The sequence below is a fragment of the Octopus bimaculoides genome, chromosome 2 (genome assembly GCF_046866305.1).
Source record: "Octopus bimaculoides isolate indiv1 chromosome 2, ASM4686630v1, whole genome shotgun sequence".
In the NCBI taxonomy this organism is placed as follows: Eukaryota; Metazoa; Mollusca; class Cephalopoda; order Octopoda; family Octopodidae; genus Octopus; species Octopus bimaculoides.
Window position 1 is genome coordinate 192734941 of NC_142929.1, and position 15773 is coordinate 192750713.

The 15773-nt window shown below is 36.3% G+C and overlaps 1 protein-coding gene across 1 annotated transcript; it reads right to left on the minus strand.

Annotated features, from left to right (window-relative positions):
- Nucleotides 1-5480: 5480 nt before the first annotated feature.
- Nucleotides 5481-12120, minus strand: LOC149137330 (uncharacterized). The gene is made up of 4 exons (XM_089348262.1): nucleotides 11990-12120; nucleotides 9904-9933; nucleotides 9331-9628; nucleotides 5481-6079 (listed from the first exon to the last, which is right to left on the minus strand). Exons 1-4 carry the CDS (start codon nucleotides 12060-12062, stop codon nucleotides 5761-5763), a joined length of 720 nt encoding a protein of 239 aa, XP_089204388.1. The 5' UTR covers nucleotides 12063-12120; the 3' UTR covers nucleotides 5481-5760.
- Nucleotides 12121-15773: the final 3653 nt, after the last annotated feature.

Here is a 15773-nt window from a genome sequence, read left to right on the forward strand (position 1 = left end):
TGCTGCATGCAGTCAAGCTTTATGCATAGCGCTTCTGTAAACGCATCTTAGATCTGATATAAGGAGTGCAGAAGCACAGATGCCACATGGTGCAGTTGCTGTGTACATCCGAGAGAACCTCGCGCCCCAGGTCCTGCTGTCATATTGAAATTCAGTCTGACACTCAAATGGTACACATAAGACAACTTAATATTGTCATATGTATTGCATATTGCCCGCTGGATGCTCCAAATAATACAGAAAAGTTTGAAGATTGCCTAGCAAAGATACAAGTTTTCACCAAACTGGAACAACACATCAGCATATTCCTTTTGGATGACTTTAACTTCCCCAGTGTGGGATGGCCTGGGGGTCAAGATGCTCCTAGGAATGACACACCACCAGCAAGCACAGGTGGAATCCCTGCTCCACCTTACCAATGCTTCTTTCATGGAGCAAATTGTGCTGCAACCAACCAGTGGATCTCTGCTTCACAAACAATATGGTCACTATCTATAATGTCAATGTGACACCGACGCTGGTCTTGGATCACAACATAATAGGGATGTCTATGTACGGACCAAAAGCCTCTGCAGACGTACAGCCTATATGAAGCACTTAAAATCTCTCCAAACTGAATTTTCTTAAAGCAAACTGGAAGTTTATTGAGAAAGAGATCCTCAAACAGCATTGGCCGAAATGCCTCTCCGCATCAGACATTGACATGAAACACAAACATTTCATGTCCATAGTGCAAGCCATATGTGACAAATCTGTTGCAGTGCACAGGGCCAACACATACAAAAACAATATCCTTAGGGAAAGAAAGATTCTTATGAGACGACGGACAAAGACTGCGAACTGCCTGAGCAAACACTCCAAAAGCGGCGAGAAGTCTCGCTTGGTGAGAAGTCTCGTTTGGTGAGAAGTCTCGCTTGGTGAGAAGTCTCGCTTGGCGAGAGCGTTGTTGGAGATTGAGAAAAGACTGCATCAATCTCACGAAAAGGAGAGAGCAGATAAGGAGGCTTGGGTTATAGAAAATAACAATCGAACCCCAAATCTTTATTTAATTTTGCTAAAGAAACAGCCTCAGTACACCACAAGATAGGACCCTTCTTCCAAAAAGATGGCTCCTTCACAGGCAATCCAATGAGGTTAAGTGAAATATTGAACGAACCGTTCCAGAGCGTATTCACTACACCTCTGAGACACAGGTAAGTGAACAAACCAGCAGAATTCTTTACCATTTTATCTATAACCAAAGGGGCGAATATTTATTATATCGACATTGAAGATGTAACTCTAGCCGTAGATGAGATTGACAAAAACACAGCTGCTATTTATTTATCTGTGCCTGTCTGTCTATCTATCTATCTATCTATCTATCTATCTATCTATTTATCTGTGTCTGTCTGTCTGTCTGTCTGTCTGTCTGTCTATCTATCTATCTATCTATCTATCTATATACCTACCTATCTATATAAATATATATATATTAAATTTTGCGCATTAAATTCGCACAGACACCTCATTATCTTACATTATATTGATATACACTTTTATTATATTGCACATTACGTACATGCATTATAATGCTACTTTTTTAAAATTAGGTACATTTAAATTTCTTTATATAAATACTTTAAGAAGAAGAAGAAGAAGAAGAAGAAGAAGAAGAAGAAGAAGAAGAAGAAGAAGAAGAAGAAGAAGAAGAAGAAGAAGAAGAAGAAGAAGAAGAAGAAGAAGAATGCGGGAGTGGTATGACAGTTGTAGGATGTTGGTGGAATCCTCTTAAATGGTCAAATGACCTAAAAGTGACCTGTTGTGGTTGTAATAGTAGTGATTGGAATTATTCAGAATAAATTCATGGGTTGTGACTCTTCTGAATATATCGTTTTTAATATTCGCGTAGGTATTATTCTAAGGCCCTTCTAATAGTGTCATTTGTGGTGGACGCATTCAAAAGGGGTTTATATTTTGTGATAAAATATGACTGTTTGCTAATGCGCTGACTACAGGTTGCATCGTCCCTGAATTTATAGAGGGGAAAAATTCTAAAGTGGGGTTGTTTGTTAGTAGCGTAAATGTCGATGTGTTCGTTGAATGCTATTTTTCTGTATTTCCGAATTTTGATCTGAGATCTATGTAGAGCCATTCTTTGAAGTAGACTGTTTTTGGTTTGGCCTATATATATATATATATATATATATATATATATATATATATATATATATATATATATATATATATATATATATATAGAGAGAGAGAGAGAGAGAGAGAGAGAGAGAGAGAGATTAGAGAAGGTATTTAAAATATACTTCATAGTGCTCAAGTGATTTGAACTTGAGCAGGTAGAGGATTAAGGGTAAGGACAAGCAAATTAGGAAGTCAATATAATAAACATATTAAATACATTTTATACAAAGAATGTATATATCTATACATATAAAGAAAGTCCAACTTACACAGAATAGAAATGATATCAGGAATTAAGGATGTTGAGTAGGAGTTTTACGAGTTTAACACCTGTTTCTGAGCGCTTGATGATCTAAAATAATGCTTTCAACTTGATTCCATCATCGAATGCCACCAGCCTCCCTCTTCAGGGGAGAATTTTATATTTGAGGTGTTGAAAGAATGGAGATTAAAGATGGAATGATTTTGCGGAGAACTAAGTGTACTAGAAACAGGAGTTGGGGTGCTTAGGTAGAGAGTACTGTGAGGAGAAGATAGATTTGTGGTTAGGGTTAATGAGGCTAGTGATAGTAGTAGAGGTGGAAAGTGGGAGAAGGGAGAAAGGTGGTTTAGGTAGTATATGAAAGATGACCTTTGTGTTGGTTTGTATGAATGCTATAGTGTTTAAGGTTGAGATAGAGAAACAGGGATGATTATTAATTGAGGGATTATTAATTGACTGGTTCAGTAGCTGGAAGGTGAGAAGTTGGTCAAAACTCGTTGTGAGTGGGACAAAGGAATTTGGTTGGTTTTGGGGGTGTTAGGATGAGGTGTTATGGTCAATAGAGAAGTATGGAACTGAATCGACGAGTGTGAGTATGGAGGGGTAGAAGTAGACTGGTTAGTTTTCAAAGGAGTTGAGTATTGTTAAGTACTTTCAGAGACTGGGCAGGGTGGTGAGGCTAAGAGGGAAGTGTGAAGAATTTCGAAGAAATTGGAGATATGTGTTGGAGAGAGAGTAGGGGAGGTTAGTATGTTTTAGGTTAGTGGGTAGCAAGGCTCACTTTGTCTTGGTTGATGGATTTTTAGGATATGGAAAGTGATTGTGGGATTATATAGATTAGGGGAAGTGCGTAATAAATTTCCATACTGTAATAAAACCCTAAACGAAGACAGTTTTGCAACTTACTGTTTAAAAGAATGCTAAACACCGAAAGCGCATTGCATGCTCCTATCGCTGGTCACTTAGATGCTGCTGTAAAGTGCCCATCTCTGTGAGGAATCTTTATTAAAATCCATGGTGAAAAAGGGGAGCGAGCTGGCAGAATCGTTAGCACGCCGGACAAAACGTTTAGTTCTGAGTTCAAATTCCTCCGAGGTCGATTTTTACCTTTGATCCTTTCGAAGCCGATAAAATAAGTCCCATTCTGATCGACTTAACCCCTCCCCCGAATTTGCTGGCCATGAGCTAAAATTGTAAGCCAATATTCATGGCTCAAAGGGTAATTAAATAAAATGAAGTCTAGATATTGACTGTCAACTTATAAAATACACATTATTACGTTAGCCAGTCGCTGAAATTTGGAATCAGCTGTAAAGCTTAATCAAAGATTATATTTATTTATTTGTCAAATATGTTTATACTTATATTTAATGTAGAATGTTTTATTAATGACTTAATGATGTGCAGCGCCTTTTTTTTACATTGGAAAATGACATAAGATGGTTACACAGACGATTTCTCATGGTGTCTCCGGTACCACCAGCGTGTACTCATTTTTGTGTACCCGTCTCCACTTCACATTTGTAAACCACATTCGTTACCATCCAGTTATTAAATTTGCCCTCGTTTCTGTCTGCAGTTGCATGTTTTATTATCATTTCCGGTTCTGTAAGCGGAGTTATTATCGGTGCTCGCATTTGTTCTCCCTCCTGCAAAAGTGCTCTCATTTTTGCGCAGAAATGGATTGCACTACCGATTGTAAGGAGCTGTTTGGATCCGTCTTTGTAATTGATAAGCTTGTATCATTCTTATTTGTAACTATTCCTTTGTTCTTTATTTTGTTTTGATCTGTAGGCTTTCCGTAAGCCCCGTCTAATTTTGACTTATTGGATTATTGCGATTATTGCGATCTCAGCACAGAATAACCCAGAAATCGTGATACACAGATATTGTTTTGAGCTGAGTGGGGGTGCTAGATTCCCTTGTTCGAAAATATAAGGACACAGATCGTGTCGTATAGCCAGCTGGAGACGATGTCTCCTGGGGCTAAATTACAGCAACATTCGTCCTAAACCAGGACTGCCATGTTATGTTGGCAAACAATCTTTACTCCAAAGTACTGTTGCTAAATATCTCTCATTGTGAGATTTAAAAATAGTAATTTACTAAAATCTTTTCAGTTTTATAAAAAGATTAAAAGACATCTGTGTCCATTTACGTCCAATTACGCGGGAGCTCTGAGCAAAATGTTATAATGCATGACCATCGTTGGGGCATAAGTAATGTGTGTGTTAAGTTTGGTGAGAATCAGTTGAGAATTGTGGAAATGTAAGCGTTAGTCATTATACACACACTGCGATCTATATATACTAGATATATAGATGTATAAGTATATGTGTGTGTGTGTGTGTGTGTGTGTGTGTGTGTGTGTGTGTGTGTGTGCGTGCGTGCGTGTGTGCGTGCGTGTGTGTATGTATGTGTGTACATATGCATGTATGTATGTGCGTATATATTACTAATAACAGTAAACCTTGGATGGAATTTACAAACATTGAAGACGGCGCTACGCGCGTTTCCACGAATCACATGTCACTTAAGATAACAGTCCATGTTCCTTAGACGGTGGCCGGCATAATGGAATAGGAACTTTATTTGCATGTTAAAAATATTTCCTGTAAAAAAATTTAAAGACATATACGTGCATATATAAGAGAAAATTAAGATTCAGTTGGATTAGGTACTTAAGATGAGGTACGAAGTCAGTCAGGTAGTATCCGTCAGATCGAAGTTAGGTGAATAAAAAGCAGATAAGTAACAAGGATGTCCAGGTATTTGTGCATTACGGCCGTTTCAAGCGGCTCCATTTATTCGATCAATGCAAGCATTGCATCAGTTTGAAATACACCGCCTTCTTCGGTTGCATAAGATCTTATGCATTCGAAGAAGGCGATGTAATTCTAATTGATGTAATGCTTGCATCGATCCAATAAATGGAGCCGCTTGAAACGGCCGTAATGCACACATACCGGGACATACTTGTTAATTATTTGCTTTTTATATGTATATATATATATACACACAAATAAATATTATATAATGATTTCTTTATTATTTATTTATTGTTTATTGTTTTTATTATTGTTTAGTATATATCATCTGTTTATATGCATATACGTATAATGTGTGCGTTGTATATATATATGTGGGGGGTGTAACACTTTTTTGAACGAATTCAAGAAGTGCACAATATATAAGAGTTCACATATTTATTTAAAACCAAGTCCTCTTTCCGTTGCTATTGGCAACTATTGTTGACTTATTGTGATATGTGTGTATCTGTGTGCATGAATGTATGTATGTGTATGGGTGTAATTGCTGTATTAGCGCTCAAGTGGAAGGTTATCTGGTATACAGCAGGTCAGTATGTGATTACACCATACTGTCTTATTTTTACATGTCTTACGAAATTCTTGGCCAGGCATCGTACACTGTATGAAGGATTTCGGGTCCTCAATGCAACCAAAGTAGAATTCTCTTGCTGGGTAATTTATCTTCGGGTCCTTGGGTTTGCAATGTTTGACATTAGATTTGCATACAATGGCGCGGTTGTTGATGCAAGCTTTCAGATTGGCACTGAATACGGTGTCGGGAAGACATCTACCTTTCTTCGGGGGATAAGTTTTATCACAAATTATGAATCTGGAAATCATCAAAATAAGAGATAAAATATTTTAAAGAACAACTTTACCATGTATCAGTTTCCAATACTCGCACGTACACACACACACACGCACACACACACACACACACACACACACACACACACGCAGGCAGACACACACGCACCAAGGCAGGCAGACACAAACACACATGCATACACACACATGCATACACACACACATGCATACACACACATGCATACACACACACATGCATGTACGTATATGTGTGTAAATAAATAAATACAAGCATGCATATATCTATTCCTTTATTCTTTTAAAGATTTCAGTCATTTGACTGCGGCCATACTGGAGCACCGCCTTTAGTCGAGCAAATCGACCTCAAATCTTTCTAAGCCCAGTAGTTATTCTATCGTCCTTTTTGCCGAACCGCTAAGTAATGGTGACGTAAACACACCAGCATCAGTTATCAAGCGATGTTGAGGAACAAACACAGACACACAACCATAATTTATTTGTATGTATGTGCGTACGTACGTATGTACGTTTATGTGTGTGTGTGCGTATGCGTGTGTGTCTGTGTGTATGCATGCAAGGTAACCCTAACTCTAACCCTCTCCTCCCCATTCCTTCTATCAATTTATTCTGACTGACCACTAACCAGTACCCTTTCCCTCTCTCTCTCTCTCCGCCTTCCATTTCTTTCTTTTTTCATTTCTATTTTCCTCTCTTCCTGTTTTTGATTTGACCATAAAAACATTCCCAACTTTTAAGTCTCTTCAAATAAAACCCTCGATTCAATAACACTGTTTACAAACTCTATGCTTGGAAGGTACAAGAATCTTATGTGTATACCATTCTGCCTAAATAATGGAACTGAAAATACAATATCCCTGCATATCTCACGTTTACTTCCATTCCTCCACTTCACTCTCTATTTCGTATCTTATCTATAATAACTATTGCTTAACCATTTTCTCACACCGTCTCCGGTGAAGAGATATATAAAATATCCCGGAAACAACTGTAAGACCTTCTCTTTATAAATGTTCTGAAATCTTTCACAACCTTGGATTTTTATCTAAGATTTTTATCTCATTCTGAAAAAAATTTATATATATATATATATATATATATATATATACAAAATGGCTGATATTTAGCAAGGTGAGACACACATAAGAAAGAAGGAAACAAAGGACCACTGATGAGGTCACAGAAGTGTGACGAAAGAACTCTGGCCGAAATAAGATTAAGATTAATGTAATATAAAGCTGAAGCAAATTAACACCAAATATACAGTGCGTGTGTTTTTATTGGCTAAACTGGCAATATGACCGTCCCCAAGTACAACAATATATATATATATATATATATATATATATATATATATGTGTGTGTGTGTGTGTGTGTGTGTGTGTGTGTGTGTGTGTGTGTGTGTGTGTGTATGAAGGGTATTGGTGTCAGGAAGACCCACTAAGTAAGTGCTATGGACAATAGACTATGGTTAATCTCCAGGTTCGATAATTCTACAAGTGAGGAGTCCAACGTGGGTCATGCATCAGCATGCAGATATATATATAAATTGAGAGAATGAGATATAAAAAAAAAACAAGGCAGTAAATAGATTTCATAACATTTATCAAGAAAAGGTCTCACAGCTGTTTCCAGGATATTATGTATATCCCTTCATCAGAGACGGTTCGAGAAAATGTTTGAGTATTAATTATTGTAAAGAAGTTATGAAACATTTTCTTGCACCGTCCCTGATGAAGGGATATATAAAATATACCGGAAACAGCTGTACGATTTTTCTTGAGGTATGTTATGAAATCTATTTACTGCCTTTTTTTCTAATTTCATTCTGTCAATTTATATATATATAAATTGTCATAAAGGATCAGATGTGTTATATATGCCTTGTAAGTAATGACAAGCTCCTCAACTTTACATTATCCTCTTAGAAGGGGTAACTTCTTAAAAACGAAAACCTTACCTACTAGCTTTTTTCTATACAAGCACAGACATTGGCTGTCTCCAAAAGCTCAAATGATCTTAAATTATGGCAAGCTAAAGAAAGTTATTTTCCAGAAATTTCGATTTGTCGACTTTAAACTTACTCTCGAAACTAACATAATATCAGTTAATTTCTTAGATGTTCGAAATTATCTTAAGCTTTAAGAGGATCGAACGCCGGAATCAGTGACATAAACACGGGGTCATGATACCACATTTTCTTAAGAACGTTATAAAGAGAGTCAGTAAAATTATTTCAAATTTGTGATCCTAGTAAGGAAGTTTTTGATAGGATCCCGCCCTTTTGCTACACGCTCAAAGATATTAGATTCAACGCTGAAATCACTTACATTGCCAACTCGTAAGTCTGCAAAAGGAAAAGGCATAGAAACCTCAATTAGAACTCTTCTGAAATCTCGCTAAATGCGAGGCTGGGCATAACTAAAACCCGCTTCAGATTGACGTGCAGAGGATATAGAAGATTGCAAAATAGGCATGCGCATCAAATTATGATTTGCTGTACTGCAGATATTTAATAGGATATTAATCAGGAGGCCACGCGTCTAGTAAGCCTGGCCGCTCATGCAGAGATATTTCTACATATCTCTGGAATAGATCCTGCAATTCGAAGTCTATAGACTCAAACGATACAGCTGATCTAAAGCGCTACATCGGTATGGCGGAAAAAAACTGTTGAACTAACGACTTTTTCAACCTTTCTTTTTTTTCATCAGGCACATGCAGCCATGCAATGCAATAAAACTTACAAACTATGATGTGTTATTGAAAGAGATAAGGGCGGCATATGATATGAGGCTGGAAGAAATCCTAAAATGTAGACCATGCATGAATGGTATCAGAAAATGAGACTTCTGTAGCACTGAATAGTTGGACTTTAACAGTCCTGGCTTCGCTGAATTATATTTGAACACTAAATCAGAGGCACCCGTCTCCTGTCCTCTTGCAGTGTATTCGCAGCTTCGCTATTTTGAATTTACAATCGTTCAGAGCAACTCCGCTCAGGAATAAACGCTGAAATAATCAAGGATGGAGTCGATGCACGTGTGGTATCCCTGATAAAAATAGTAAATAAACATCCCTCAAATTACACCACTTCGGAGAAAATACAAACCAAACAATGTAAAACCCCAGTGAGATGCACATAAATCGGGATGGGCATGACTGGATTACCTCTAATTAAAGGTTTGCACGAACGAAAGAATAAACGCAAGAAAAAGACTGTAATGTACTTACGAACTGTCATCTCCGGGATACGGAAGATAATCGCATGTCTTACTCTTTAAATCACAAGAATTACTAATTTTTAAAAGTTCCGTCGTTTGGCGAGCCGATGCGGGTGGTTTACAATGTTCAGCAGGAATGATGTTACAACTTCTGCTAGCGCTATCAAACAGTCTGTTGTTCGGGCATATTCCAACACAACCGACCATTATGTCACTGCAGACAACGAATCTACGAGGATCCGAGGCATCGTGTTGCACAAGGATCTTTTGCTGGAGTGCCTGACGATTACACAGCAGATGGATTTTAGCTAGAAGAAGCAGAAAGTACACTCAGGGTTAATGAGGCGAGCGCTAGAAGAAGAAAACAGCAAATTTAAATCATCCGAGATACCACGTAGATAAATCAAGCCTGAGGCATTACGACTGGGAAGCAACCTTCTTAAACACTGACTGCTGTTGTTACGAGGTAGCAGTACTATGACACCGAACATCAACTGCCACTACTTAAACTTGTAGTTGGGATCACCAGCGTATCGACCGTATAAATTTCACCAAAATCTATTAAAACTAAAAAGGTACTTACTGGTGTTAACGGATATGGAATTGTCACAATCTGAAAAGAAGAGAAATACAAGAAGAGAAATATTTTATATACAATGGAAGATATTGATACTTAATTTATATACCTATATATTGTTACCGTACGTTATTCTAATAGCGAAAGATTGTCTTCGACCTAAATGAGGTTGGATTAAAATTATTTGAGATATATAGAAATATTTTTCGATAGTTGTAGATTCTACTTAATTATTTTGTCCGTTATAATTTTGTTAGTTTTTAATTGTAATTGAGATGTAGTTGAATGGCTAACGCTTATAATACATAGGCATTTGAATGAATTTTTTTAACAATCCAACCGTCCTTTCACACGGAATTTCGTCTATCTTTAAACCTAAGCTCTGATGAGATTTATATAAGAGAACTGAATTGCTTATATATCAAAAAATGTATGTAAGTCGAAACAAATTGCTGGCTTTTTCTGGGTTTTTTTAATGATTTTTTAATGTTATGTTATCTTATATTATATTATATTCATAGTATATTATGTTATATTATAGAATAAATAAATTATTGGATTGTCAATTGTATCTCTCTATTTAATTCATTGTTTATATATATATATATATATATATATATATATATATATATATACATACATACATACATATATATATATATATATATATATATATGTGGGGGGGGGGGGGTGTAAAGCAAATAAGTAACAAGGGTGTCCAGGTATCAGTGCATTATTACAGCCGTGTTTCAAATGGCTTCACTTAATCGGTCAATGAAAACATTACATCAATTTAAAATAAACCGCTCTCCACGGTCACAGACGACCATAGAGATTTACAACATAAAGGATAAACCATTATTTTTTTTTTCACAAATTTTCATCAGTACAAGAGTCTAAAATAATTACATTGTTTCCTCTTGCTATTTTTGTGGCCGAATGAATTAAGGAAAAATGTATACCTGAAGCCTACTTTAATTTAGGGTGACAGAAGGAAATAATGGCGGGGCCAAGAAAGAGGAATGGTGATAGAGCTACATTTAGATGCATCTTCATCACATTCAAACGACTTAATGCAGCATGTTGTCTACAAGTCCTTAGAATTAAATCCATCGGGAATTGACACTTTCTGAGGAGAGCAATAATTTAATGTCAGATACTCTCCCCGGTCGCTATATTACTGGGACCATATATCCAGCCCTTATCTACATAAAGGGATATATCTCAGAGTTGCTAGTGAGATAATGACAGTCAGAGAAGAGGTGATAGCCAGAAAGAGTAAGGACAGGAGTGGCTCAGCATATTATGATTATCAAATAAAAGGGACATAAATTAGAAAACAAAAGGGTCAAAATGAGTTCTAAGTGTGAGAATTAAAAGTAAGGGTAACGCGATGCATCCAAACTTAGCAAAAATTATATATGAAGAATTTAGAAAAAGATTTTAGAACTATGTAAGAGAAAAAGGATAGATAAATCAACCTAAACCCTTAAAAGTAGGGTACTTTAATATATAAGAGAAAGAAGATAGGGTCTTTTCCTCGCATATTGCTAAGGTGGCCATGCTAAAACTATTCAGCAATGAACATATAATGAAACTAAGATATCATCAGAGTAGGGTTACACAGTTTATATTAAATCAACACTAGAGATTAAAGGCTAAAAAATAAGATAAATTTACATAAAAAAACTTTGAAAAAAGCATGAAAGGATACAAGAAGGTATAAAAATACCGCATGTATATATACATAAAAATATCATATGTATAAAGAATTTTATAGAATTTATGAAATATATAACGCAATTATGTGTATATATATATATATATATATATATATATATATATATGTGTGTGTGTGTGTGTGTGTGTGTGTGTGTGTGTGTGTGTGTGTGTGTGTGTGTGTGTGTGTGTGTGTGCGACGGACATCCATCAGTTTGGTTCTGCTTTTCTAGCAAGTAGGGGAAGAACAGGACAGTCATAGCTTGAATGCTTTTCCTCATAAATCTGATTTATTATGGCAGATCTGAGACTAAAACAACAACAACGACGAACTCCATAGCATTTCCCCATTTAAACAATAGACACCTCTTACCTTGTGTAGTCAATGCCTGAGAAAGGTGTAAAAGTGTTGCAATGAACACCGTTGCAAATACAAGAAAATTCATGCTTTGTACTAAAGTACAAAGATTAATGGAGATTAGAGTCAAACTGTTTCATATATCTATACTCATATATATATATATATATATATATATCTTTCGCGGTTTTCATTGGCTGAAATTTTGTAAAACAATGCTCCGGGTTAAAATGTTTACTTTTTTGTTTGTATGTTTATCTGTTTGTATATTTGTTTATTTAATTATTCTCTTGATTTCCCTATCTATTATCTCTCTCTCCCTCCCTCCCCCTCTCTCTCTCTCTCTCTCTCTCTCTCTCTCTCTCTCTCTCTCTCTTTCTCTCACACACACACACGTCCGGGTTTAAGATAGTATTTTAATGTTTATTATCAATGTTACAACCGTTTTCGGCATATTTTACTTTCTCACGATCAGATTAAATCAAAAAATAAATTTAGTTTTTAATTCTTTCTTGAACGAATCTTCACGGAGAAATGGTATTCAACTTCAGAGAATTATTGCTGATCGAACAGGAATTTCCTGCTTTCGATTGTCAGATAAATTTATTCGATCTTTTTCCTCCACTTGGCAGTCATCGCCATATTTGTGAAAAGAAGTTTGAAGGTACGTAGCTTAGAAGTTACGGTATTCGGCCTAGAAATGTAAGATTTTGAGTTCGATTCCCAGCGATACACACACATACATACGCACACACACATACACACACACACAAATATATATATATATTTATATACACACATACACACAAATACACTCACACACACACACACACACACACACACACACACACACACACACACACACACACACACACACACACACACACACACACATATAATAAAACTCAAGTTCGGTAATCAATTATCTTTACATACTCATACAGTAATAAATTCGACTTAAATGCGTCTATAATTATTGTGTGTGTGTGTGTGTGTGTGTGTGTGTGTGAAACGTAAATGAACTGGGAGAAAGAAGTAAAAGTATCCAATGGCATCTCTTTGTACGACATATACCCATAAAGGTTCATTAAAAATGGCTTCCTCTGAAGATATCGGTGATATAAACAATATACAAGGGCTACAAATGAACACCGAAAGCGCATTGCGTGCTTCTATCGCTGGTCACTTAGTTGCTGCTGTAAAGTGCCCATCTCTGTGAGGAATCTTTATTAAAATCCATGGTGAAAAGGGGGAGCGAGCTGGCAGAATCGTTAGCACGCCGGACAAAACGTTTAGTGGCATTTCGTCCGTCCTTACGTTCTGAGTTCAAATTCCTCCGAGGTCGATTTTACCTTTGATCCTTTCGGGGCCGATAAAATAAGTCCCAGTCGAGGATTGAGATCAGCGTAATCGACTTAACTCCTCCCCCGGAATTGTTGGCCATGAGCTAAAACTGGAAGCCAATATTCATGGTTCAAAGGGTAATTAAATAAAATGAAGTCTAGTTATTGACTGGCAACTTTGATTCGACATGCTGAATGAGACAAAGGCTAAATTCACCAAAACTAAAAAAAAAAAACACAAACAATTAAGAATTTTGACGATATTTCATTTCTTTGTAGGTTTTCCAGCTTCTAAACCAATTATTGTCATTGTGAAACTGGTGTGCAGACATCATGTTGACAGGTTCTGGTTTCGAGAAGCGAATACAAACTACTTCACTTCATTCATATTATTAGGTTGTCAAGAAAGTTCTTGCGGAATTTTTAATTTTGGTTTTAAATGATGTATTTTCAAATTAATTTTCGTTAAATTACTTTATATATCATCTCAAAACGCGTTTTTTGCTCTATCTAATTGTGCTACTCTTTTATTTTTTGAATAATTAGGGCAGAACGCGTTGGCAAAAGTATGTTGATTCTGATGGCGTTTATTTCAATTAATAAAGTTTTGTTTGAGCCGAGATATGTGCATCTGAACTTAAAGGTTAAAAACCACAAGAACCTTTGTGACAACCTAATAACAAAATACATGGCAAATGGGTCAACGAAAGATCTTCTATGCAGTCGTTTTACCTCCTAGAAATAGCAACAAACTCTCACTTTGAAATATTTTATCACTTTTAAAGGGGGAAAGATTGACTCGGTGGAAGGCCCGAGATTTTGAAGATGAGGGGAGAAGTCAATTATGTCAACCACAGTGAAGAAAGGGAAATGTAACGTCTGCGGTTGATGAAGTGTGACCATTAAACCGCTATTGAAACACTTCGCTAACAAAGCAGCTTCTTGCGTGAATTGCTGAGGAAATCGCCCGGATTTTACTTAACCACTCAATAATATAGATAGACAGATAGATAGATAGATAGACAGACAGATAGACAGATTAGACAGACAGACAGACAGACAGACAGACAGATAGATAGATAGATAGATAGATAGATAGATAGATAGATAGATAGATAGATAGATAGATAGATAGATAGATGTGTATACACTCATATATGTATATTTATAAAAATGTATATTAATATTTGCTTTTATGTTATAATAAAAAAATTATTTTACATTATATTGAACGATTCCTCAGTACATTTGTTGAGTACAAATTATTCTTTGATAAACTCGGCGGTGAAATCGAGGTTACCGCCAGCTAAGCCATCACATGTGTGTGTGTGTGTGTGTGTGTGTGTGTGTGTGTGTGTGTGTGTGTGTGTGTGTGTGTGTGTGTGTGTAATTATTCATTTTTTTTTCAAGATTTCTTGCAAATAGAGAAAGAGCCAGTTTCTAACCTGGATTCAGGGCTCCTTCATTGGAATTTCAACATCAACAACAGGGTCTTTTTGTTTGTATGTATGTATGTGTGTGTGTGTATATGTGCAGATCCGTATGTTTTGTTTTATGTATGTCTTCTCATGCATATATTTGCATATCTAGACATGCTCATATATATTTAAATGATAAATTTCTGCAAAGTTTTACACATTTTTACAGTTCCAGTGATGGATTTGATCTGTAGTCGTCGAACCAGCTTTTTCTTTTCTGTATTTGTGGGTTCTTATTTCTTTGTTCTTGTAAATATGTATGTATATATGTATGTATGTCTCTTCTAATTGCTTAATTATCATAAATCATCCACTGAGACGGGGGCTGGTTTCCAACAAAAATATAAGGTTCCATCTTTGGCATGTAGTTATCACAGACAAATTCAGGTTTGGAAATTGAGAAAAGTCTTTCATATTTTTACTGTTCCACTAACACATTGTACGAATTATCCGGTCAATTTCTCTTTCTGAAAATCCCAGTTTATCCAGATTCTCTTTAAGCATTTACTAACAAAACCTAGTGCTCCAGTTATTATTGGTAGGAATATGAATTCGTAGTCTGGATATAGAAGCTAGAGGTTTCGAAGCAGTCTTTTCTCTTTGATTTCAAAGAGATATTTATATCTGCAGGGCAGCTGACCTCTATGACAGTACATACCTTCGCCCCTCTGTCTCAAACAACAATATCCGACCTGTTATGCTTACATTTGACAGACACTTTTATGGGAATATTCCATCAGTATTCCTAGAGTTGGTATTTACGAATGTATTCCATAACAGAGGGGTTTTCTAAGTCTATTTCAGGACAGTCTTTTGTGCGGATGACATTGTAAATTGTTTTAGCGACAACATCGTGCCGCATAGGGCGGTAGTACCGTGACGATATTTTAGGACAGTTGCTAATCACATGCGTAAAGTCTTCCACAGAAACATGACATAGCCTATACTTTCGGTCGCACCTTGGGATTACAAAAGCGT

Excerpts from the sequence above, each read along its gene's own strand:
- LOC149137330 (XM_089348262.1), bottom strand. The coding sequence starts at position 12,062 with ATGAATTTTCTTGTATTTGCAACGGTGTTCATTGCAACACTTTTACAC. Across the intron at positions 9,934-11,989 it reads TCAGGCATTGACTACACAAG|ATTGTGACAATTCCATATCC; the intron begins GTAAGAGGTGTC and ends TCTTCTTTTCAG. Across the intron at positions 6,080-9,330 it reads TATCCCGGAGATGACAGTTC|ATTCATAATTTGTGATAAAA; the intron begins GTAAGTACATTA and ends GATGATTTCCAG.